At 43.1% G+C, this 27242-nt stretch overlaps 1 protein-coding gene across 1 annotated transcript in view; it reads right to left on the minus strand.

Annotated features, from left to right (window-relative positions):
* The window catches only part of ME1 (malic enzyme 1), a 201460-nt gene that overhangs the window by 154257 nt on the left and 19961 nt on the right, over positions 1–27242 (minus strand). The window contains exons 2-3 of the mRNA XM_054999642.1: positions 22513–22646; positions 12944–13093 (exon numbers count right to left, since the gene is read on the minus strand). Of these exons, the coding sequence (XP_054855617.1) occupies positions 12944–13093; positions 22513–22646 (284 nt within the window). The remainder of the gene's footprint in view (positions 1–12943; positions 13094–22512; positions 22647–27242) is intronic.

Consider the following 27242-nt stretch of genomic DNA (forward strand, 5'->3'; position numbering starts at 1 on the left):
AGCACAATTTCCCATACTTTCATAATCTAATCAATAATATGAGAGACCACAGAGGATTTCCAACAGGCCATTAATGCATTGTCTTACAGCAGTTAACAAGCTCCTTATAAGCTCCCTGTCTAAAGCAGATATACAATCTTTAAAACAACATAATAAAACAACCACAGGATCAAATGATAAATCATGGCCCATTTATACTAAAATATACAAAAAAATTGGTTGCCAAGGCTGCTACCACCCACTGGGTTGCCCCAAGCCCCTGGACCCAACCTCCACTCACCTGACTGGTGGGGAGGAAAAGTTCCTGGGGGAGATGTGTGCACATGCTTCCACATCGTGCTGGAACGATGTCATTTTCTGGCACAATACAGAAGAGCTACAGTTCACACTGTGAGGGGATTCACTAAAAAATGGTATCGTTTTATGGCATGACAGGAGGGGGTAGAATGTAAGAGCCAGTTTGGTGTAGAGGTTAAGAGCATGGGACTCTAATCTGGACAGCCAGGTTTGATTCCCCACTCCTCCACTTGAAGCCAGCTGGGTGACCTTGGGTCAGTCCCAGCTTCTCAGAGCTCACTCAGCCCCACCTACCTCACAGGGTGTTTGTTGTGGGGATAATAACATACTTCGTAAACTGTTCTGAGTGGGCAATAAGTTGTCCTGAAGGGCAGTATATAAATCTAATGTTGTTGTTGTTATTTCTCACTCCCCCCCCCCCAATTTGGCCCTTTGGGATCTAGTATCTGGTGCCCAAAAGGTTGTACAGAACAAACTCAGAGAGCACGTAATAAGTTTGCCTGACATCTCCAACATAAGCCCTTGTATCCAGGTTATATACAAAACAATCTATATGGTGTCAGTTACCAGCAGTACATTGTTTTCATACGTTTTTCTCTTAAATCAGCTAATACAAGTTTTCAATATACATGTGTTCATAACCATTCGTAAAGAATCTTTGATAAAATTTTATTCTAATTATGAACACACATAGAAATAACACTGTTAAAAAAACCACAACATCAAAATTCCAAACTCTGGTTGGGTCTTCCTTCCTTAGATTTCCTTAATAACTCAGTTACCATGTATCTAAATTGTAGAAATAAGAAACAGGAGGTGTTAAGCCAAGGGACCCCATCCTTTTTGAGCATGTGAGCATCTTTGGAATTCTGACACAGGGTGGTAGGTATAACCACAAAGTGCCTATCATAGGAAGTGGCACTAACCACAGAATGTCAAGATGTAAGGTTATACATAACTCGGAATTCTAACATTTCAGGCAAAAGTTCTGTCTAATTGGGCATCCTTTAATCTGCACAGTCAATCAGTAGCCCCGCTGAACAAAAGATACATCAGGCCCTGTCCACTTTCTAAAAACACCTATTGGGCACCATGGCGCCCAATGGGGATCTCTGTCTTAAGCCATTTGTTAGATATCACTTCATAAAGTAATACTGAACCTCAGCTTTAAAAATCTTCTGCTCTATTAAAATCATATCATTCCAGTTATATTCAAGTTCATGATATATTGAACCACAGAGACTGTGTTGTATTATGCCAGAATCCCAAAAGTGCTGTTCGACCTATTGTCATTTGTATTAAAGACTTTTTTTTTAATTCCAAAGACATATTTTTAAAGATTCTGCCCTGATTTTCCTAGGAAATTTTTAAAAAGGAAAAAAGAAAACAGGAAAAGGCTTAGCATACGGCCAAGACCTACTAAGCTGATCCTGGCCAGAAAACTCCAGAAGACACTGTGTCAGTATTCTTCCTTCTGACCTCTCTCAAAAAGAACTTTTCAATGTACTTACTAAATTACATAAAAAGAAGAACAAAGACAGACCAAGATGCTGTGAATCTAGGCAAATTATGAGCGGGAGGGCAGGAAGATCACACCAGTGCTTAGTTCTCGTTGCTCCTTCTTACATGCCCAGGGTAAGGCCTTGGGCTCAGGTAGCCTAGGGTACGGCTGATCTATTGGTTTACCGGGGGTGCCTCTTGGGGTCAGGTAGCAATTTTCCCCAGGCCAGTTTGGCTAGGGATCCTGATGGTGTCTTGCCATCTTCTGGGCATGGAGTAAGGGTCACTGAGTGTGTTGGGGGAGGTATTTGTGAATTTCCTGCATTGTGCAGGGGGTTGGACTAGATGACCCGAGAGGTACCTTCCAGTCCTATGATTCTATGATTCATAGATTCTATGGCATGGCAACCTTTTTGTAAATGTAGCTCAATGCATGAGCACTTAAACTTGCCTATTAAATTGATATACCCTTAACTCAAGTTTGTGCCTGTGCAAGCAAACATGAACTATGTTCTTGGAACTGATGAACATATGAAGCTACCATATTCTGAGTCAGACTGCCTAGCCTAGCAGTGTCTACTCTGAAAGACCTTAGGGACTGGGTATTTCCCAGTCCCGACAGCTCTTTTAACTGGAATTACTATACCAATAAGTTATGGGGCCTCCCATGGAGTTGGGACACAGCCAAATTTCATGAGATCACAGAAATAACCAAAACTAATATTCATCAACTCAGGGCTCATACATTACATCATGTGAATGCAACATTCAAAAACAAAGATAATTAAGTTTTTTTAAAAAATATACCTGAACTTGCCCTAACCTCTAGTCTTCATCCACACATGTAAGGAGACCACCTGCAGAAATTCAGTATTATAGTAGTTTTACTCATTTAGTATGACCTTTACAAAGCAGGATGCTATTAACAAGCCACCAGGAGAATCTTTTAAAACTTAATTAACAAGATATTCATTTAAGAATAAATTTTGGTATAACGAAATAAGCAAAAATAAAATTTCCTGGAAAAAACTTAGCAGACCTTTTTTCCATCTGTACCACTGAAATTGGAAAGTGAGATAGGGTAATCATTAACTTTTAAACACAAAGGGTACGTTGTTTGACAGGTGCTCAGTAACACTTTGCTGACTTAAGTAACTTTAATCTTTTTTACTTGAATCATGTAGAACTTTAATTGGAAGGAAAACAATAATTGTTGCTTGAGAGATACTGTGGTTGTTCTACAAAGGATCAGGTTCAGCAATGAGAAAGAGTTCATGAAATTTCATGAGGTAATAAGGTAGCTTGTGTAATTGGAGAATTTTATTTTTTTTAATGCTGGCATTACTGACAATCAAGATGCTGAAATCAACAGCTGCAAGAAGGGTATATGACAGACCACACACAGAGAAACAGAGGCAGTGCATTGTAAGCTGAAAACACAGCTTGCATAGTTGAACTTGTGAATTACTAGAAATATTAAGGCAGCTGACCTGTTGCAGTATCATGTAATAGCTACTTAGTGACTATCAAAGGTAGCATTCAGGTCAAAGATGCCTTTCAAATTAAAAAGTCAACAAAATAAACCTTTAAAATACTTTGATCCATGCTCACAGTAAATATTTATTTAAAACATTTCTATGCTGCCTTTCCACCCAAATTGGGTCCCAAACGTGGCAAACATCAAAACATTAAATTAGCATTTAAAGTAAGGTATATATACAGTAGTTGAATAAAAACATGTAACAACAAAATCACACATAACACCACAACCAGATAGGAGAGCCCATAACCATAACTGGGGGCATGCCAAACAAAACAAAAAGCCTTCACCTTGGGTGGAAGACAGTGATATGGCAACTTAGTCATGAACTTGGGTAGATGGTGAGAAAGACGGAAGGAAGGGATGAACCAGTGCTTGGCTCTCATAGTCCTTTCTTATGCGCCCAGGGTAATGCTGGTTACCACTTTGGGATCAGGAAAGAATTTTCCTCCAGGCCAGATGTGCTAGGAATCCTAAAGTTTTATTTATTTATTTATTTATTCAATTTATATACCACCCATCCCCAGGGGCTCTGGGCGGTGAACAGTTAAAATCGATAAAAACAAAAACTAAAATCAATATACAAATAATAAAACAAATTAACAAGGTGCAGTGGTGGGGAGAACCTTTTTTTGTTTTTTGCCTTCCTCTGAGCATTGAGTAAGTGTCACTGGGGGAGTGGGGGCATAGCTGAGAATTTCATACAGTGGGTTGGATTAGATGACCATTGGATTCATCCTAGTCTGGTTTATTGCCTTGCTATGGGGCTGAAAACATGCTGAGTTACCCTATCCACCACCAGGTACAGGTCATCCAGCAGGGCAACTCAGCATGTTTTCAGCCCCATAGCAAGGCAATAAACCAGACTAGGATGAATCCAAGCAACCTGCTTCATTCAGGAATCCCTGAAGTTGCCCAGCCACCACTCGTTCCATCACCTTGCTCAAGCATGGAACGTTTAGGACTGGATGGCAATCATTCAATTCTCCTGGGCCAGAACAGATTTCTTTAGGAGTGCAACTACCACTGCCTATGAGCAGAACTAGACATGACGAATTACATGAGTCTGAGCAAGTGCCACGAATCATGTCTGATCCTATCTGCCCATGTCCATTTCCCTAGGTGGGCGCATGTCCTGCAGATCTGGTCACTGCACGTGTCGAAGAATCTTCAGCTACACGTATAGTTGTAGTGGTGCGTTCATGGTCGCCATCATCAAGTCAGCACTGCAGAGAGGCTGTTTTGGGTCTGCTTCCACTTCCGGAGGCAAGTGGTGGGGGGTTGACAGTAGAAACATGCCTTGCAGGAGGTGTTGAAAGTGGCACCTTTCACCCCCATGCCGCTTCCTCCGGCTTACAGGCAAAGGAGGAGCCTCCTTGTCTGAGGCCAACCAGCAGAGGTGAGCAGCGGGGGTCTGACAGTAGCACGCCTTGCAGGTGGCACTGAAAGGGACACCTTTTGCCCCTGCGCCGCTTTCTCCAGTTGGTGGGTGGAGGAGGAGCCTCCTCATCCAGGGCTGGTTGGCAGAGGCGAGTGATGGGGGCAGGAAGAGCAGCCTCCCTGTCCAGCCAGCTGACAAAACTACCAGATCTTGGCAAAAGGGAGGAGAAACAGCAACCTCCCACACGCACATCCCTCGTCTCTGGAAAAGGAGCATTGTATATCAGCAAGAGCTCCACCTGCTGTCTAAGGGAGTGAACAACTCTTCTCCCTTAACAGTTATATGGGAAGGTCAGAGCATGTACAAAGAGGTGCATCATGAGATGCCATCTCTATTTTATGGAGGAACAGGGAAGAAACCTGTGGCCACCTAAAGCCGGGTTCAGTGCAGTGTGGCTGTGGTGTGCAAGTGAACAGAAAAACAGGGGGGAACATGTGTAAGTACGTGCAAATCACGGATAATTCATCTCATGTGGTTTGGCTCTACTTCAAGGCAAGAGTGACTACCATTCCCTCAGGGAGGCATGTACTGTCTCTCAGACCAAATCCACCAGTACCTCCAATAAAGGTCTCTACCTTCCAAGAATCCTGTCCACATCCTCCAAGTGGACAAGCTGAATGCTATCCGACGCAACTGAACAGGTTGGCATCTTGGATCTATCTGTTTCTTTCACTGCTAATGTAGAGTCCAAATCGGATGCAAGAGATTTTATTCACAAAGTGTTAAATAAAATGACTGCAGTAGGCTGCAGAGCACCTGGAAGAGTTCAATTGTGAAAATGTAATGGTGGTACAGAAAAATATTGTTTCTTCATTGCCATCACCACCATGGAATAGTCTTTAAAATGAGTTCTGGCCTATGTGTTGTCAGATTCTTCCCAAGTCTTTCTCCACTTTCACTCCAGCCATCTCCCTTGTCTTTTCATCATCTGCGACTCCTCAGTAAACCAAGGTGCTGCCCAGGCATGATTGTATTAATTGCCTGGGTCATTTTCTCATTTCAGAGGTCAACCCGAGCATCAACAGGAGTACCAACCGTATCAGCAGGAAAACTGCCTAATGCCATCTGGAAATCAGTCGGATCCATCAGGCTACAGGGACGGATGATTTTAATATTTTATTAGAAGATGCTTGGGTCTCATGAATGAAAATTGTTAAGGTACTTACACAATAGGTAAAAAGCTGAAATTCAGTTCACTAATACTTTTAATAATAACAGGGATACTTTTAACAATTTAACAAAGTAGTTTTCAGACCATAACACAAAAATAAACCAGCTCATTAAAACAAAACAGTAATCCAAGACTGAAAAAATCTGAAGATTTTTATCTCTCTTACTATGTACCGTTTTCATAATTGTGTGAAAGAACCTGTATACATACACTTTTACACAAGTAAGGCTGACTACAACTGGATACCAATGGCACAATCCCACTCGCTCTACAGTGCACACAAGTTTTAAACATCTGCCCTGGTATGTTCAAGTCAGGCAGGCACGCTTATATCCCTGTTTCTTTTTAATCAAAGATATATGCACACACAACTTAAAATCTAAACTGGCTCTGACCTTACATTTCCCTTCTTAAAGAAATAAGCAGAGCACCAAGAGGAAAAACATGTTTGGCACATATATCTTGATAATGTCTGAAGGGTTAAGCATATCTATCTTGCCAACTCCAATGCACCTAAAGTTATTAGGCACTGCACAATCGTAGTAAGAACCCTATTCATAGACTTATAGACTTATGAGTAACAATTTGCATTCAGTTCTAGTTCGTATTCAGCATATTTTTAAAACTTTTTTTAAACTTACCAATTCAGTTTCAGTTCACACACCAAGTTCAAAAGCAACTTGGTAACCAAAAAGCTTAAGGAGATTCAGACAAAGGCCATTTTCACACATCTTTAAAATAGCGCAATACTCACGGAAGGCTGCCGGCTTCCTCGCATGATTTTTGGAGACACAGGCTGGATGATTATATAGGAAGAAGGCACAGAACTCCTATCCCTTTCAATGCTCACCCATGAGTAGAGATGGACATGAACAGCAATATGAACAAAAAAAAAGCCACGAACAGCCCAATCTGCTGTTCGTGAACAAGCTGTTTGTGAGGCCCCATTCTAAACGAATAGGTGGTCGTTGCAAGCCTTGTTCGTTGCTGTTCATTAAGCCAGACAGTCTGGCACCTGCAATCAATTTCCTTGGCAACTTAGGCAAGGATTGTCTGAACTCTGTCTGAACTCCTGCTGTTGCCCTGGAAACCCCAATCTAAGCCCAATTTAGCTTGATAGGCAGGTCTTCCTTTCAAGTGTGGAGCTCCACATTTGTTACAACAAGGGGACAAAAAGCAGGGGAGAGGGGGGCTCCCAGCTCTGGCTTAGTTTGCAGACAATGGAGAGGGAGAGAGTTGCTGTTGGCATTTTGATAGAGTGCATTGGAACTTGAATTTTCTTTGTGTGTGGTGGGATAGGAATCTACCCCTTCAAGTTCCAGGGCTGCTGCCAGGCTCTGGGCCAAGCTATTAGTTATTATTGGTACCTTTCCTGCTGCCTGCTCAGGTAAGGTTTCTGGGAGTGGTGCGGTAGGGATCTTGACTTGGATGATGGCTGGAGGAGAGCCTGCTGGCCCCCACAAACAGCCAACCATGAACATGTTCGTGAACAGGGCCATGTTCGTGGTTGTTCGTGAGTCCCTGTTTGTGGATGGCAACGAACAACGAACATCATGTTCGTTTTTTTTCTGTTCGTGCCCCTCTCTACCCATGAGCTGAAGAAAGGAGGAGGAAACAGGGCCATTATGTCCAATGGGAACATCTCTGTGTGTGGAACTATGCCTATGTGGAGAAAGATGGCACCCTGAAAGCGTAAAAATTGTTTCTTGTTTATCAAATTTTTCATGACCCTAAACCTATGCTTTATCCATATCAGGTCTCAAATTAACTATGAACCACAACATCAACATGAGAAAAGTTCACTCATATCTTATACTCTGATATTTTTAAAAATACAGCTTTGGGAATATAGGAAGGTAAAATAATGGAAGTCTTGTGTAATATTAAACCTACATTTAACATATCTCATTATTTACTGAATCTGGAAAAGCCAGATCAACTACAGTGCATGTTATGTGGTGTTTCAATAACTGTAATTATGCACAGATGAAAAAATACCTAACTTTATTACTGGCTTTTTGACATAATCATTTTTTAAATGAAATGCAGGGAAAGAAGAAATTAATCTATCAGATATGTTACCAATGCAGAGATCTATAAAGCTTTATGAATCTGCTGAGATTCTAGTACTAATATCAGAAATACCCAAGTCACACAGCAGAAACTGTCTGGACACATTACAGTACTATTCTGTCATTTTTGATACTGTGGTTTTAAAATGTCAACACTGAAAAAAGTGTCTTGCATTCCACTTTTAAGATTATGGTATTTCTTCCCCCACCTTTCACAAAAAATGTTCTTGATAAATCTTAACACTATAATATGAACTGAGATTGCTTCACTATGACAACTATGAGACATCAGTTTTCTCTTTCCTGAAATACTAGGAGCACGCCTTCGAGCTTATTGTAGTTGAGATTATTAAACCTAGTTGGTTGAACAGGATCATTAGCAAAACCAAAATGAAACTTCTAAGTCTTGTGTTCATGGCGCAAACACTGAATACAGACTGTATGGTGTCACAAAATGCCAATAAATCTGGAGGTTTAGTAACATAATTCCTATATTTTAATTGTGCAGTACGAATGCAACCTCATGATTTTTGTTCTATAACACCACTATTAACTACACAATTAACATTATTTCTTATTTATTTTACAAAATTTATGTCCTGCCTTTCTGTTCTCACAAAGGCCATCAAGATGGGGAATAAATTAGAACATACAAAATGAAATCACATTTTGAAGCCATTAAAGCCATCCAAAAAGAACAAAAACACATCATTAAAACCAGAACTAAAATACATACAAAGAAATAAAAACAATTAAAACACTGGGCAGGAAGGAGGGATCACTGAGGGAATGCATAACAAGGTAAAAAAGTGTGGAGGAAGATGGCAAAACAATGGAACAGATAAATCTTCCTGAGGAGAGAGTTTCAGAATTTTGGTGCCACAATTGAGAATGCCCTCTTCCAGGTCACCACCCACCTAATGTCAGAAAGCAGTTGTACTTGAAGCAGGGCCGCTGAAGGTAACTGCAGAGGTTGGATAGGCTCAAAAAAGATGAGGCAGTCCTTCAGGTATGTTGGTTCCAAATGATATAGAGCATCTTGCCCAGAAACAAACTGGGAACCTGTGTAGATGGGGCAAGACTGGAATGATAGTCCACTCAGACCACTCTAGTCAACATCCTGGCAGCAGCATTCTGCACCAACTGAAGTTTCCAAAAACTTCTCAAGCGCGGCCCTATGTAAAGTGCATTGCAGTTTTCTAATCTAGAGGTAACCAATGCATACACCACAGTGCAAGATCAATCCTGCCTAGGAAAGGCCACAGCTGGCTAACCAGTCAAAGTGGTAAAAGCCACAGCTGCCACATGCTTGTCCAGCAGTGGGCCTTGGCCCAAGAGCATTCCCATATTACAAAACTGTTCCTTCAAGGGGGGTGTAACTTCATTCAGAATGGGTGACACCTTTAATCCCAGGTTGGACATTCCTCTCACCAATAGCACTTCTTTCTTGTCAGCATTAAACTTCAGATTATTAATCTGCATCCAATCTAAAACTACCTTCAAACACAAGTTCAGAGTTTCTACAGCTTGTGTGGGATCAGTAGAAGACTGAGAAAGGGTGGAGATTCATCCACATATTGGTGATAACTCAGTCCAAATCTCTGGATAACTTTACCCAGAGGTTTCATGTAGATGTTTAAGAGCATAGGGGATAAGACGGAACCATGCAGGACCCCACAGACCAAAGGCCAAGGGGCTGAGCAGCAGTCCCTCAACACTACCTTCTGAAACTTGCCCCCCCCAGGTAGGACTGGAACCCAGTGGCGTAGCGTGGTGGGGCAAGAGGGGCAGTCACCCTGGGTGCATAATTTGGCGGGGGGCATCACAGGGCACCGCGCCAAGGACAGCCTGTGCTCTGTGAGAGGCTACCCATGGTGCCCTGGTCGCCTGCCACACTGACAGGGTGGCTGGCTCGCTGGGCACTGAGCTGGCCATCCTGCAGCTGAGGAGCATGTCAAGCAGGTGGTGGCATGGGCAGCTGCTGTGGAAGGCTGCCTGATGGGGACGAGGAGGCGAGCAGCCTGAATCATGGAAGAGTTCCCGCACCCTGTGTGATGACGTCACTTCCAGTGATGTCATCGTGCAGTCCCGGGAGCGTGCGCACTTTGCGTGTCTGTGTGTGTAGCCCAGAAATTGCCCTGGGCACTCCAAACCAACGCTATGCCACTGCTGGAGCCACCTCAGAAGAGTGCCTCCCAGTCCAGAAGAGTTGTCCAGAAACATACTGTAATCGATGATACCACGCCACTGAGAGGTCTAGGAGAATCAACAATCACACTTTCTCTGCCCATCTCCCAGTGCAGGCCATCCACCAGGAAGACCAAGGTTGTTTCAGTCCTATAACCATGCCTAAAACCAGATTGGAGAGGATCTAAACAATTTGCCTAAGCCAGGAAATTCTGAAGTTGTTCACCTGTTTAATCACCTTGCTCAGGAATGAAACTGCTCATTAGTTATTGAAATCTCCTGGGTTCAGAGTAGGCTTCTTTAAATAACAAGAAGAAGAAGAAGAAGAAGAAGAAGATTTGATTTATATACTGCCCTTCAGGACAACTTAACACCCATTCAGAGCAGTTTACAAAGTATGTTATTATTACCCCTACAACAATCCCCCTGTGATGCGGGTGGGGCTAATAGAGCTCTGGAAGAGCTGTGACTGACCCAAGGTCACCCAGCTGGCTTCAAGAGGAGGAGTTGGGAATTAAACCCAGTTCTCCAGATGAGAGTCCCACTGCTCTTAACCACTACACCAAACCGCCATGTCTCCCTATGTAGATGAACCCTTGTTTTCATCTGTGCTCTGCACCTCACTTTCCCCATTATGCTCTTCCCCTAACTACTTCCTTTCACTTCTTCTGACAGCCTCCATATCCTCTCTTGTTTCCCCACTTCCTGCTCTCCTTTCTATCCACCAACTTTCCCTTCCCCCTACTCTTCAGTTTTATTATTTAATTTGTTTCTATCTGGCCTTCTTCCCCAATGGGGACCAAAAGCAGTTTATAACATTCTCCCCATCCCCTGTTTTATCTTCATAATAACCCTGTGAAGTAGATTACACTGAGAGTGAGTGACTGGCCCAAGGTCAGCCATTCATGGCAGAGTGAGGACTTGAACCTGGGTCTCCCAGACTGTAATCTGATACTCTCATTATGACATCACACTGGCTTTTTCGGATTGTTGTTTTTGAAGAGTAGTAGGTTGCCAGATGGTTGCCACTGGGCTTGAGGGATTCATGCAAGCCATGTGGTAGCAACTCATCCAGTGGTTGCTGCCAGGCCCGACATCAATGTGTCCTCCCTCCAGGGCCAGGGGGGAAAGGATCAGGAAGGCGGCCTGCAAGTCCAAAACAGTCATGGAATGAGTGCCCCTACCCCACTTTTATGACAGAAAACAAGGTTTGGAGGCTGGCAATATTGTTGCAGTTACCTAGCAACCCTCGCAATAGCTACTGACATCTCAGAGAACATCTATTTCTAAAAGCCACCTGTGTTTCTGTCTTTGAGGGAGGGTTAACCCCAATTTTTTTTTTCATATTTCAGATTTTTCTGCAAACATGGGGATTTTCTCAGGTTTGTTAAAAAATCTGGCATGTCTGTTCACGGTTCCAATCTCCAGATTTAAGTATCCACTGGTGGGGACATGTTGAGAATTAGATAGATTGCTATAACAACTATTTTGTATATAAGAATAAGAAATCGAAAAGACAACTCTTTTTATTTTAAAAAGGTGGTACTTCCAACAACAGCTGAGCCAGAATCTGATTTTTTTTAAAAAAACTATCTGCATGTTTAGACATCATTTAGAAAAAAAAACCTGGCTTTGAAATGTAGTTTCATGTGAGCCTCTCAGCATAGCATGTCTTTCATTTCCAAGAAGCACGAGCTGCTTAAAAGTCAAGTTCAGACTGGGGTTCAAAAAAACCTTCCCAATTTCCCCAGATATCCAACTTCATACAGTTCCTATCATCAGGAGCACAAGTTTACTCAGCAAAAATTAAGGCACACAATTAATAGATATCTGTAGAATTTAATGGATTTGGGAAGCAAGTTATAAGTAGCAAAACAGAAAGGTTGTTTTATAGATTAGCTCTCACATTTTCCTAATATATGCATACACAATGATTATTTTTTAAGTAACTGATGTTCCAAGGTTAGAATTCTTGCTGCTTTAAGTCACTGCAGATTCACTGATTTCACAGGCAATTACTGATTTATACCAGCAGCAGATCTTTTCCTTTAAGTTAAAGTTTAAAAAATATTCACTTGTAACATTTTAATAACTTTGTAGCTCAAACATTTCAACAATGTCGTTTATGGCTCTGAAAAGAGAACCAGGGGAATCACTGTAAGTACAGATACCATACAAATATACTCTGAGAAAGCTCTGATAAAATAAAGTAAAAGTTGGCAACTACAACAACTGGGGGGGGGAACCAAATGTGAATGACAGAGGCTGCCTGATGTTACCAAGGGGAATAGCAACATCTTAAAGTTATTTATAAAGTTCTATTCCAATGTATTTAGAGAAAGAGGACTTGCGTATCAAAATTCTATTTTTTTTCTTTTCCAACATTAAATCACCTTTGCCATTGCTATTTTTCCAAACTGTTAAATCAAAGTTGGATAGAATCTTTTCTTCGTTTTTTATTAACATGCATTCTTTGTCCTTTGGGCAAGTCCAGTTCAATCAAGAAAGATTGCAATATTTATCAGTGTTTAAAGCACTGAAGTAACTGTTTATTTTTGCAATGCAATACAAATTACAGTTTAGTTAGACTAAAAGTGTACTTAATGTAGTTTGAATTATCCTAATTATTCTAGTTTTGGGTTACATTCAACTATGTTAGGGAGAAAAGCTCAGTAGAAACCTGCCAAAGGGAACAAAGATACTATTACTTGTACATGTAGTATAGCTTTACATACCTTGGCCTCCGAAATGCTATACCATATTGTTGGCATGCCAGGCCCACAGTGGGAGTGTAAACAATAGGCATAAATGTTTCAATGTCAGAAGTCAGCACTTTATAGAAAAGTTTTTCATTTCGATCCTGAAGACCCATTAACAGAATGTATCTGTGAAAAACAAATTACACTTTAGCCAGTTATTCATTTGTAAACCTAAAGTGAATTAAATATAATGTAGAGCTGTTTTTTTAAAATTGCTGAAAATATTTCTAGCACATCTTTTCATCATTTCAGATCCCCAAGGTGAATTACAACCAACTTTAACATTGTACTTTTGGAGAGGTACAGTTTAACAATAAATCAATTAAAGCAACGTCAAGACTTAAAGCCAAAAATCATTATGATGTTGGCTAATATTTTAAACTAGAAGCAGTATCTCCATAATTTAGGCTATAGGTGCTTTGAAAAACGCCTGTTCCATATTGAGCTGACTAAAGGTGTACACAAGCTCGGGGTATTCACTGGAAGTATGTTTACGGCTTTTTGACACTTTTAACTTTTGCAGTTGCTTTCCCCCCACTGTTAGCAGCCAAACCCTCCCTCACACTAAAAAGGCAGTTTATGAATATAGCAATATCATAAACCCCTTCTTGTCATGTGCCCTTAACATAAAACATGTTGCCTGGCTAGGCAGAACGGTTCCCAACCCAGCTGGAGTTGGAAAATTACTGGAATGTGAGTCATGAAGCAAGACTGTCGATGTACAAAGACAAGAACTCCTGGAAGATCTTTTTTGTCTTATCTCTTTGCACCTCTCCAGGAGATTGATGACCTGAGATTACCAGAAGGGAAGTCTTATCAGCACCCTGAATAAATCTGATTAGAAAGGTGGATGAGGGAAGATTGGAAGGGTGTGAGTGAGATTAACTCAGGAACTCCTGGAAGACCTCTTTTGTCTCATGAGTTAATCTCACACCCTTCCAATCTTCCCTCGTCCACCTTCCTAATCAGTTATTCAGGGTGCCGATAACCCTTCCCTTCCGCTAATTGTGGGTCATCATCAATCACCTTTTTTATCGATAATTCCGTCCAGATATACTCAATCAAGCCTCTCCCTATTTGCTGTGTCACCTCTGAAGACAGCCATTAAGCTACAGTTCTTGGAGTAGAAGATACAATCCTGCTCCAGGGTATGTTTCACAGTATAATTGGGCTGTCCTGCACTATAGCTGTATGTTTCCTTGGATCCACTCGCACACCCTCAGATGCGTGTCTGAGCCTTCTCCTTCCTGCTGCAAAGTATTGGTTGCTCAAGCTGTCCTCTACAGATGTCCTCTCTCCCCTAGACTAGTACATATCCCCCCATCCCAACTACTCTCTCCCACTTTCCTCCGTTTTCTAGTTAGCTCTGTGTGTGCCTTTTACCTCTCTGTTAATAAATAAACCTTTCCTGTAGAACATCTGCCTGCATATTTGAGAGTTCTCTAAGAGAACAATCCTGGTTCTCCTTGTATGCTAATTCCCCCAACTCACAAGGAGACCCCTTCCATTAGGGTAATACCACCTCTTTCATTATCATGTTTCAGAGAGAAATTATTTGTGAAAAGGTAGGGCTAAGCTACAAGTGACGAATGACACTTGCCTGGCAAGTGAACAGACTCACATGTATTCCTCCCTGTTCACTTGCCAGGCAAGTGTCATTCATCACTTGTAGCTTGGCCTGTAGAAACAAGCAAGTAGCCATGTATTTCCCAAACATCCCAGCGCATGTACTTAAGCAGTGCAGTGCATTCACTGAGGCTTCCATGGTTTTTTTTTGTTTCTTGCACAGCATCTCATGTGGTATCAGAAATGTCTTCCAGTGATGCCCAGAGTTTTGGGTTCAGCATGTTAGCAGTGCCAAGAGGTGAACATTGGGAGGGTTATTTCCAAAGCCCCACAGCATATGCAGGAACTCCCTGTACAGCATTTGAGATCCTTACCAATGTGAAAGATTCTATCTGTCTATAACTGCGGTATATTATTTCAGAAAATAAACATTTTGCATATTTATGTTCAGAACTGTTTGTCAGATGTGCATTATTTTGTGCCTAAATAATACTTGTACATCTCATTCTTCCATCTCCTCTGTACACTCATATTCCAGAAGAATTTTTCTTCTCTAAGGTAACCAACTTCATAATCCTTGCTTCGGCATCATTTTGCTGGGGTGAACCTTTTCAAGGAGCACATTTCATTTCCATAGGAAAATGACAGGTGGGGAATGTATTATGCATAACCCAATGCAGCCTGTGCCAGACAGCTCAAGCATGCAGGGCAGCCAGACAACTGAAACGCAGTCTTTTTCTGAACAATTGCCCACTTTCGTCTTATTTCTTCATTCTCCAAAACCAGCTGTTTTTATTTAAACCCAAAATGATCCTTTCAGTCTTCTGTCCACTTATTTGGAGCAAGAGACCTCTCAGTAGATGCTGCAAAAGTGATCTGATCTTCTGGATAAGGCATGTGGAAAAGACTGCTGAAAGATCTTTGAGAGGAGCTGCTTAGGTTGCCCACATCTTAATTGCCTATATCATAATCGCCTCTACATTGCCCATACAATAATCACCAATAAATGTTAATTTATGTTTAAAATATAATGTGTTTATTATTTGGGTATTGTGAAACTATTACTCTCCCTTTTAATAAAATGAGTGTCTTGCAAAAAAATACCCCCAGCTATAAAAGAGAACATTATTTTCTCTTAAACAGCCTGAAGGCCATACATTTGCACCGCCTTTCATGCTATCACTGAACACTTGCAGCATACAAGAGGGTGCAAGTCAAAGAGCAACACTGTCGGTGTCTGGAGCCAGCACCCATGGATGGCTCAGACTCATCATCAATGTTGTTTAGCCCCTTCGCCTTCCCCCCACAGAGCCCTGATTACAGCTGTCCCAGGAGCCACCCCAACACCCACCCTCACTTGACCTGGAAGAGGAGGATGCAAGTTAGAGCCTCCAGAGGCTGCCATGTGCAGCAGACAATGCTAGCACCCAGCACTGAGCCTAGGCAACTCCTGTCCTCACTGCAAAACATGGGGCACCTCCCAATGATGCCACTTGCCTGAGCCTGCAAGGGAGAAGCAGTGCCAGCCCCAATGACAGCACAAAGCTCATCCCCAGCTCCACAGCCTCTTTCCATCAGCTGGCTGAGCCACTCCCAGAGCTCGCTCGCCCCAGGGGCAAGGCAATGGGGGACAGCCAGTGAAATGGAGGTAGGGCTGAGTTGTTCAGGGAATCCAAGGAGGAGGTCGAGCTCCATTTGGAGAAAGGCAGTATTGCAATGCCTAGCCCAGGTGAGGCAAGGCACTATGAGAGAGGGATACTGCAGGGTGAGGAGGAGCATCACCTAAATGGGAGGGGTATGAAGGACGGCTCCATCACCCGACCAGGGAGGAGAAAATGGAAGGCAGGTTCTGCTGCTAAGAGCCACCCTCCAGGAAGATAAGAGCAAACTCTGAGCGAGGCAACTCAGCTCCACTGCGGTCAAGAGGGAGCCCTCAGTGACAAGGCAGCACAACAGCTGAAGAGCCCACAGGGGGAAACTAGTAGTTAAGACTAAGGGAATCGAGGGGCCTACTGCTTGCTTTTGACCTCAGCAGTTTCAATTATGTGGTAGGATAGGCAGGTGCAAGCTCCCCTCCCCATAAAACTGAGCCAAGTGTAAATGGAATTTGTATATGGAATTTGCATTCAAATATAAATTCTAGTTCAGATGGCTTCTACCTACATGTCAGTGGAACTCACATTTGGATGTGCAGGTTAAGGTAAAAGTAAATAATTGTAGGCAGAGGCCTATGGAGACCACTGGAATCACATGATGGCTCCTTTGGAGCTAGCATAAGCTTTGGGCTCCACTCTCTTGCACCCTGGTAATGTGGCCTCCCATGAAAAGTGTCCAGGGAGATCTCCCTCCTATAGAGGTGGGCTTTAAGAGCTTTTCAGAGACCTTGGTGGTGGAAGAACAGGCCAGGCAAGAGGAAGGGACAGCAGACCATATCAACATCCCACTGGGTTATAATATCTTGTTTTTAAGTGCCAGGTCAGTTACAGGCAAAACAGCAGCCATATGGAATTTAATTCTGGATGAGAGAGCTGACCTGGCATGTATCACTGAGACCTGGCCGGGGGAGGGGGAAGGGATTAACCTTCTCCAACTGAGACCTTCAGGATACTTAGTGATACATCAGCATAGATCTGACAAGCGTGGAGATGCAGCTGTAGTCTATCAAGATTCTATCCCCCTGGCTTAATACCCTGTTCAGGATGCTGTTGGTTTTAAGAGTGTGTAGCTCACCCTGCTGCCCAACAATTTCCCCATCTGGAGTTGTGAAGATGGACTTGGAGGTGGTGTTGAAGACTCCCAGGCTGGTCGTCTTGGGGGACTTAAATATCTATGCTAATCTGTCTGGACTGGCTTGGGATTTCAGCGCCATTGTGACAACAATGGGCTTGTCTCAGCTGATAATAAGCTCCACAAACAGTGGAAGGCACACTGTTGATCTGGTGTTTTGCTGTGGGCAGGAGGAATGTGATCTGAATGGGGGGATTGAAGACAGTCCCCTTGTTATGAACAGATCACTACATGCTGGATTTAGGCTTACAGAGATACCAAGACTCCACAAAGGAGGGGGATCGATTAAGATAACCGCCGCGCCCCCCCCCCCCCATAGCTCAATGGATCCAATTGGTTTTCAGACAGCAATACGGGATTTTCTTGCTGATACACTTAGTGTTCCTGTTGATGCCCTGGTTAACCTCTAGAATAAGGAAATGACCCAGGCAATTGACATATGTCAATTGTATTGCATAATCCTCTCTCAGGTCTAACAGCCAAGCTACAAGTGACGCCTGACACGAGGAGGACACTTGTCAGTTTCCCACAAGTTTTAACAGGAAGTGTAGGCGTCTGGTCTGCCTGCTCAGCCATGCATAATTTCCCAAGTCTTAAAACAGCTCCACAGAGCTGCAATTTGCTCCATTTTGGGAAACATGAAGGCAAGGGGTGCTTGCTCGGTGGAAAAGGAGGGCTTCCCTGGGATCCTCTGCCAGCCTCCTCCCCACTCTTCTTGCCCATGCAGGAATCTGGAGGCACCGGTGCTTCGGCCAGCCCCTCCCTATCTCCATTTGGCAGAGCAAGTCCTGGCCAGAGCCCAGCCAAGGACTGCCAATGGGGGAATGTGGGATGCCGGTGGTTGTCCAGTTGCTGCTCCGCACTTGCAACCAGTATGACTGCGAGGGCGTCAGTCCTAGGGAGTCAGTCCCTGGCAGTTAGAGCCCCAAGTCCCTCACAGCAAGTAATCAGGTGCATTGGTTGAAGAAATTTTATTTAGAGATCTATTCAGTTCAGGTATGCACTCATAGGTAGAAGTTGACAGAAGTAATTAGTCAAACAATAGGACTACTGATATAGGGGGACGTTCTCCCACCCCCTTTGCATTCAGGTGCAAAAACCCAAAAGTTACATGGGAACAAAGCAGTTTAGTCTAGACAAAGGACAGAGTGGAATCATTCCCTCCTGTGAAAAGATACATTTCAGTACACAGCTGCAGCTTCGGCCCAAGGCCACTCAGAAGCAAAAGTGCATATTTCTTAGAGAGAACAAAGAGGCCACTGGCTCCTCTAGAAATTAGTATTAACAATCTTCAGAAGACTTATATAAAATGCGTAAGATACAGTATTGAACTTTGGCATTATATCAGTATGAGTTTAAGATGTAGCGTAAGATGCACAACACAATGATGGCATGGATGCTTATATCACTCTCAGTATAAAATGCAGAATACCATAATAGCATGGATGCTTGCAGAACACAATAATGGCATCCAACACAACAATGGCATGGATGCAGAATACAACAATGGCATGGATGCAGAATACAACAATGGCATGAATGCTGGCATACATGACAGAGGGTTCCTGGAGCCTGCTGCTGGATTTGCCAGCGGCCTCCAAAGCAGGCAAAGAGGCAGCAGCGTAAGATGCTAGTAGCTGTTGTGGAGCTGCGGCTGAGCTCCTTCCTTTCATTTCCTGAGCCGCCCCATGCCTCGCCCACTCCCACGCCTGCTTTGTCCGTCCCCAGAGCTCTCACCCATTTTGCTTGAAGGAAGGCAGTAGGCATGGCATGGGGTGGGGTGGGTGAGGCATGGGGTGGCTCAGGAAATGAAAGGAGGCAGCCAAAGTCCTGTTTTGGGTGCCCCCACCATCTGAGGCTAAATAGGTAGCCACCCAAGAAAGAGCCCTCTTGGTCATGGCACCAAAACTTTGGAACTCCTTCCCCAAGGAGATTCATCTGTCCTCCTCTATTGCTGTATTCCATCAGCAGGTGAAGACTTTTTTGTTTTGTTTGGCATACGCCCAATAACAGTTACTGACCCTTCTCCCTATTATTTGTGTTGTGTTTATACTTTTTGAAAGGTTTTAAATTTTTAATGTTTGCTGCTTTGGCAGTCTTGTTTGAGTAGAAAGATGGCATACAAATATTCTAAAAATAAATAAATATAATTTGCATGGGAACTACACTGCCCCTATGGTGGGGCAGGGCTTAGACAGGAGGGCCAGGAAACATGCACAGGTGGAGATAGAAAAGGAGGCTCCAGGGGAAAGAGTGCAGGCAGAAAGAGCTGACAGCCTTCTGACTATTGGCCAACTGAGAGAAAGCCAAAACTGTATTCGGTGATAGAGATTGCCATCAAGTCATAGGTGACTTACAGTGACCCTCTTGCTGGGGTTTTCTAGGCAAGAGACTAACAGAGGTGGTTTGCTATTGCCTGCCTCTGCAACCCTGGTCTTTGTTGGAGGTCTCCCATCCAATTACTAACCAAGCCCAGCCCTGCTTAACTTCCAAGATCTGATGAGATCAGACTTGCCTGGACTATCCCGGTCAAAACAGTGTGGTGGGCAAGCAATAAACAAATAAACTAAACTCTAAATGACTCTGTGGGGATTTTTACCCAAGAATGAAGCCACAGAAGTATGACATGACCTAGCCCTCAGCAGATGTCACAGTATATTACCAACAGAAATTGTCACATACTTTTGAGTCAATTGATTCTTTCAAAAGCCTTTTTCGCTGTCGTTTAAAATAAACTGTGGTTGTCCTCATTGATGGACTGGCCAATAAAAGAGTGGCAAAAGGCTACTGAGAGTAGCCACATCAGGGTACCCAGCAGCACAGCCAGAGCTGGACAATATATTGTCTGAATGCTGCTGCTGGGGGTAGAATGCCAAACCCATTCCTCACACTCCAGCTATTCCTTCCTCTCATGGACAGTAAGTGTCACAAGGATAAGTAGATTGATCATGGCAGTTCCAAATGTCAACAAATTCATACAATTCTGTACGAATTAAGGAATGCATGCTTGTTGCAGAACTGTCACTGAAATGTTAACAAAGGAATATGATATCTGGTTGATACTTGAATTGTCACAAAAGTAGCTCTTGTTGTTCCTCAAGCAGGAGGGGAAACAGAAAAGAAAGGCAGGGGAAGAAGGAAAATGTTACAATGGGAAAGCCTGTCTTTTCAGAACTAGCATGGTGTAGTGATTAAAGGGCCAAAGACCAGGGAGAGCTGGTTTTAAATTCTGACTTGCCTACTGGTGGCCTTGAATAGTGACTAGAGATGGGCACGATCCGCATTACAATCCAAAAAAACCCACAATAATGGCGATCGCGCGATCGTGACTCAGTGGATCGTGATCGGCCACGGCCAAAAATCTAGAGATCGGGAGGGGGCTGGATTGGGGCTGGATCATGCTTGGATCGGGAAGCCAGACACTCAGGCGCCAGTAATCTATTCCTGGGGCAACGGAGCCAGGGGAATGCCTGAGCTGTGTTTCCCCTCCTTCTGTCGCCCTGGAAACCCGAATGGAAGCCCAGCTTTCCTTGATCAGCACGGCTTCCTTCCAATCATGGAGCAGCAAAGCAGTCACCAGTTGGGAGAAGACACCCAGGGGAGGGAGGGGGAAGGGGGTGTTCTGTAGCCATGGGCACTTCAATGTCATCCCTGCAAACCCTGATAGGCAGCTCTGACGGCCAAACACAGATGGCCAAACACAAACACAGATGCCACCGGCATCACCCACCGTTCTTTTCTCGCCAGCACGCTCCTTTTTGGCCTGGTGGGCAGGCACATGGGGGGTGCCGCCGGTGAGCAGCCAGACCCCCTGCCCCCTGAGGGGAGGCGGCTCGTCGCCGTCTTCCCGTGCCCGCCAGGCCCAGTGGCCACCGCCAACACCCACCTTCCCACATAGCTGGGAATAGTAGCGCGCCCCGCTTTGGCCTCCACGATCCACGGATCAGGAATGGGAGATGATCGGTGTGGATCGTTTAGTTGGGATCGTCACTGGCGCTGATCCACGATCAGCTGGATCGGCAATTTTTTTGGGATCATGCCCATCTCTAATCATGACTTTCTATACTTTTTAGTATTTTCTACTTTTCCTGACAATTTTCATGGATCTGTATTTGTTGTGGCTAGACCAGCAAAAGCACAACACCTTCAGACACACGGCTGCAATCAAATTCCAATTAAGTATTTTGAAAAATAAAATACCAAAATGATACTTATATTTTGAATCTGTGACATGAATCTGTGACATTAAGTACTTCTATTCATTACTCATCAAAGGTCAGATTCATCTGCTATATATTTATTGGCTACCATCTGGGCTGAAGGACTCATTTTGAACAAAATGCATTCAGAGGGGATTTCCTGTTCAGATGGAAGTGTTCAGTATATTCATTAGGAAATGACAACGTGTACAAAATCCTTCTCCTCTAGGTTGGGGTCATCCGTTACAACTTTGTTTTCTTTGTCTTTGTGACTTAAAATAAAATTTCAGAATACGGAGCTCACAAAAGTTATCAATCAAATTGTAACCAGAGAAATACAGATCATACTTAAGTTTACTGCCATGTGACCTTCCGGTGTTGAACTGGACACCCCAGAAAGGTTATCAGACCTTTTAAAGTTATGTTGGCAAAAGAAAGATAGTCTTTCTGACTGCACTGTGGAAAAAGCAACAATTTCCTTTAATGGATCTTGTCCACCTATCCCACTCAGCACCTGCACAAGAGGGCTATGCCAAAAGCTCTTCCTTAATTAGAGGCGAAAATAGACATTGAAACTTGAAATATTTAATAAGAACAACAGGATTTGAATCCAGCTGTTCTACTGCACACCGACATGGCTACCCACCTAGAACTTAATAAGAACTCGCTTCTCTAACCAAACAGGAAACCAGGAACTGCGTAGTTTTCACAAAAAGATAGATGCCAGGTACTCTGTGACATGCCAAACAATGAGAGAGAATGCAACCACAGGACATAAGCTTACTGCTTCATGGGAAAGTCTGTGGATCAAGGGCAATGTATACAACAAAGGTTTTTAAAAGTGCAATGTCACTTACTAAAAAGCAGCTTTTTTAAAAAATGAAGTTGGAATCAATGCTATCAGCAGCATCTCTGAAACACATTAAAACAAAAAAACAAAAAACAAAATCTGGAAGACATGAAAACAGGTATCAAGCCCATGAAGAATTTTACCTGTCCAAGTCAGATGCTTGTCTTTCAAAGTTTCTAAGAACCCGCAACACCTGAACATCTTGACTGAGAAAACAAGGAGGTAGTAATCCATGAATATTCAACTGTTGTCTTTCTTCCAATGTGAAAGCTAGGCCCTGTAGGGAAAAAAAAAGGTGTTCAGTGAAAAGAACTTACATTTAAAGGGCTTCAGGGTTGTACAATAATGCAACACATGGATAAAATGGCATGGGTAGGAATGCTGCTGAAACCAGATCCTAAACACAAAGAACACACCAAAGTAGTCTTCACGTGCACCCATCCCATTACTTCTTGGACACAAATGATGGCAAACTACAGAAGGCAACATGTTGAAAGACTAAGGGTATGCAAAGTTTTCAGTTAGACCTGAGTTATTTCTTCGATTCTTATCCTGTCCATTCTCCATGGAGCTCCAAGGCAATGTATATTATCTTACTGCCCACTTCACAACCCTATGAGGTAGGTTAGGCTGAAAAAGAAAAATTAGGCTAAGGTCACCCAGTGGTTTCATGAGAGAATGGAATATGAATTTGGGTGTCTCTTTGGTTACAGTCTGACACTCTAACCATATTCCACACTGTTTCTCTCCCAAATGGTTTCCACCACAGGATGGGAAAGTAATTATTTCACACGTATACAACTCACTAAAGGAAGTACTTGTAGTCTTTGCAGACAGATAAAGACATCTTAAATTGGGCATCATAGGGAGGGGAATGGGGATTTGGCATTTGAAACAATATCCATCTTCATTATTTGAAAACCAAGCCTCCTCTTCAACTTTTTAAAGAAAGATAGGTTTTTAAAAGCTCCTAATAACAGCACAGAGGGGCCAGTTCTGATTAGCAAAACTATCCAGACATTGAAGAGTTAAACACCTACCCTCCCCATTTGGCCCCAATTCAAACTGGGGGTCACAAATGTTTGCAAATTGCCTTTTAGAGACAAATGGAGATCCACAGCATGTTCATTTTGACCCTCAATCCTATCTGGTTCACATTTCAGTTGATAATCATGAGATTTGGCTCCTTTTTAGAAAGCATATTCTAACTCAGGCTACATTACGAAAGTGCACACCACAGGCAGCCAAATACTGTTATTGAGAAATCTTTGCCTCATAGGTTTATTTTCCACATCTAGATTTCATATGTTTTTAATTTACTTTGGACAGCGTTGCAAAAAAGGCTTTAAAATTCACACACTTCATATAACATGGGAGCACCTTATTGCTTGGCCTACACATTCTTTTCCTTCACACTCTTGCTTTAAAAAAATGGAGAATTTAACATTATGAGACATTTAATTCCTTTTGCATTCTGACATTTTATATTGTGCACATGAGTGTGAACTATGGATTTTTGATGTACAATTAAACTATTGTTTTCCTGTCTACTAAATATTAGACAATGATATTGAGAATGGTTCTACTCTATGGAGTTTCTCAGTGATTCTGGATGGCTCTTCAATAAGCCTTAATTTCTGGGAAATGGTTTTGACCAAGAACTCATGGTGACCAACAGCTGAAAATGTGACCCAGAGGAGGTGACTCACAGCTGAAAGTGTATGTGTGTACATTAGGGTTGCCAGTTCCCTTACCCTCCTGGTGGGACGGGGGGGGGGGGACCTGGGACTTACCTTCTACATGTTTCTGTCTTGCTCCTTGTGTGCACACAAAGTAGGCATGCAGTCTCACACCATCACTCAAGGTGGGGAATATGTGTGCACTTCACAGCAGGCCAATTTGGAGGCCCGTTCCTCGCCTTTCCCCTCTGCCGACCAGATAAGTGGGGGGGAGGAGTTCAGAGCAGGGAGCCCCCACTCATACTGGGGGAATGGGAACCCTAGTGTGCATGCAAAGAAATCACAGTTGAGATGCTAGCACAGATAGGGTGAGGGAGGAGAGTAAGTCCCTGGTGTGACATGGGTAGGGTTGCTAGGTCCCCTCACTGTCCCAGTGGGAGGGGGAACCCAGCACTCAATTCAGCCCATTTGGGGCCCAAATCAGCCCACTGTAAAGTACAGATGCACTCTTGGCTCCTGCACCGCCCCAGCAGTGCACTTGGAAGGTCTGTTTCCTCTCCTTTCTTCCCCATTGGCCAGGTGAGTGATGGCTGCAGGTGGAGGGTGGGAGCGAGAGATCCCATCCTCACCAGGAGGACTTGGGATCACGAGTTATGGGTGAAGCACCATTGTCCAAAAAGGATGCTAAATAAGAATGTTGCATATTTTCAATCTGAATCTAATAACCATAGAAGATTTCCACCCACAGAACAATTCTATTCACATTATAGCAAGTGCCTGGACAGCTCTTCATCTGTACCGTTCCTAATGTTGCTGACTGCCATCTATTTGCTTCAGCAACTTCTTATTTCCCGGTACATTTTCCCCATTGCTTTGCCCATTCCTCAGCATTGTCTGCAAATATCATTTGGCCTGGGAATTGCTTGTTAAATTGCTTTTGGATCTTTTCCCCCAAGACTGCCTGTGAATTGCATGCTCCTTGGCCTTCTTCAGTCACTGAATCCACACTGTTGCAAGCTGTGCCTAGAAGCCATGCTGGAGCTTATAATAGGTAGCAGATATATTTAAACACCCGTTTCTGCTCCCACACAAGACACTCTCTGCATAAAACATCCATTAGTTTATCTAAAATGGCATCTGCTTTAACTGGCAGGTTGAGAAGCTCAGCTGCTAATTCATTTATAAACTGTCTTTTCACAAGTGATTCTTTTATGGCTTGCCATTGTACATAGGCTCCTCTCAGTACTGCCAGATCCATATCTAAAACAGCAGGTTATGCTGCTTTACTTAGGCTAGCAAACTCAAACATGGCACCTGCCATGGTTTTTCCGTGTGCATTCTGGTGATAAAATCCAAGGAGTTTTAAAACTGAACAGACGGTATCAGGGATTTTGGGGGTCACTCCCAACTATTTGGCTGAATTCATCCCAGGTAAACACGTAACAAGTGTGCACCCTAGGATTTCACCATAGACACAGACCTTTTAATGTCTCTGGGCTCAGCTACCTCTCCTAGTGGCCTTGCAAGTAGCAAACTCCCACGTTTCTTTGGAATCTTAAAAAAATAGCATCTCTTCCTCATAGCAAAGAGCTGATCCAATCTTTCCACTGCCTCCTTAGTGCAGGAGGTGCTTCAAAAGAACCCAAGAGGCATCACCTTTATGTCTGCAGAGACCACCCATTTGGAGACAGCTGCATTCAGTGGAGGGTCAACAAGATTCCACAGAATCTTTTAAAACAACATAAAAAACTATGCATATACAGTTAGTATTTTCTGAACTCCTGCAATGTGTGAAAGCTTGAAAAGCGCTATAGGGTGTGATGGACCGCACTTTTTAAAAGCCTGTAAGTGCTGTACAAACAGCTGAAGGACTATTAAGGGTTAATCCCTCACAGACACAGAGCACTTTGAGTGGCAGGCTACTCCAAGGAATCTGAGTGGGTAGCATGAGCTGGAAAGAGGAGGGTTGCTTTTCAGCCCTAGCTGAGAGAAATCAAGTGCAAAGGGTTGAGAGATGGAGTCCTAACTGCAAGCAGTTTAACACCGACAGGAAAACTGGGGAAAAGTTGGCAAGGAAGTTTGGGATGTGGATGCAGACTCTTATTCAGGCCAAAGAAAGGGGATAGATCTTCTAAGGAGAGGAGACTTTCCCTATCCAGTCAAACAGGGAGGTAGCTCTGGAGAGTGAAGAGATCCCTGGTCAGGAGTGGTTGGAAACTGCCATCTGGAGACCATAAGATTCAGTCAAAAACAGAGGGCAAGCACTGGTATTTGAAGGGGTTTGTGAGTACCAGCATTCCTAAAACCAAAGGAGACAGAGAATCCTAAAATAAAGTGTATTTGAGTGTGTGGGGAAAACATGGGAACAAAAGCCTCTAAACCTAAGAATTTAAGTATCTGTGAAGAGCATAAGAACTAAAGTCTGTGCATGCACTTATTTTACCTCAGAGATTTCTATGTTGAATTACCTCAGAAATTTTCAACCTCTAATTTCACCTGACCTTTCCCCTCTAAAATAAATAGTTACTTTTGAATTTTAAAAATGCCTCCAATGCCATTTTTGCTGTTTGATAGCATAATTTTATAGAATAATGCTTCCATAACTATTGTATCTATTTATTTGGATTTATTTATATGTATGTAACTTTTTAATTTTAATGCATATTGGTACCACATTTTAAATTGTATATTGGTTTTACATTTTTAAATCCCATTTTAGGGTACTGTAATTTCTTGTTTCTGTGTTATGCTGGTCTTTGACCATAATAAACAGATTGATTGAAGGGATCAGGAGATGCTTCATCTTTTCCGGGCTCTAAAACTGTTCACCTGGTGTTAAATTAGAAGAGATAGTAAGGCTGTTTGCTGTGCACAATTCCATTTGGACAGCGAAATCTTTCTAGATCAAAGAGTCCCTGCCTGCCTTTCTGGCTGCCAGGGACTCAGGCTGAAGGAAAGCCCTCCCTCCTCAAGCCCACAAAGGATAAGATACAGCCACCCCACATAGCTGCCACCAGCCACCAGCATTCTTTGCATTGCAAGTACACAGAAAGGGAGGGATCAATCTTTGGTTTTCTTCACAGGAAGGAAAGCAGAGGGATGGCCCTCTCTTTTCCCTGTTTTTTACTAGTAAAAGTGGGAGACTGGACAGGTCTCCCAGTCCTCCTTTCCAGCTAAAACCATTAACCTAGGCT

This window comes from Eublepharis macularius, chromosome 1 (genome assembly GCF_028583425.1).
Source record: "Eublepharis macularius isolate TG4126 chromosome 1, MPM_Emac_v1.0, whole genome shotgun sequence".
NCBI classification, from domain to species: domain Eukaryota; kingdom Metazoa; phylum Chordata; class Lepidosauria; order Squamata; family Eublepharidae; genus Eublepharis; species Eublepharis macularius.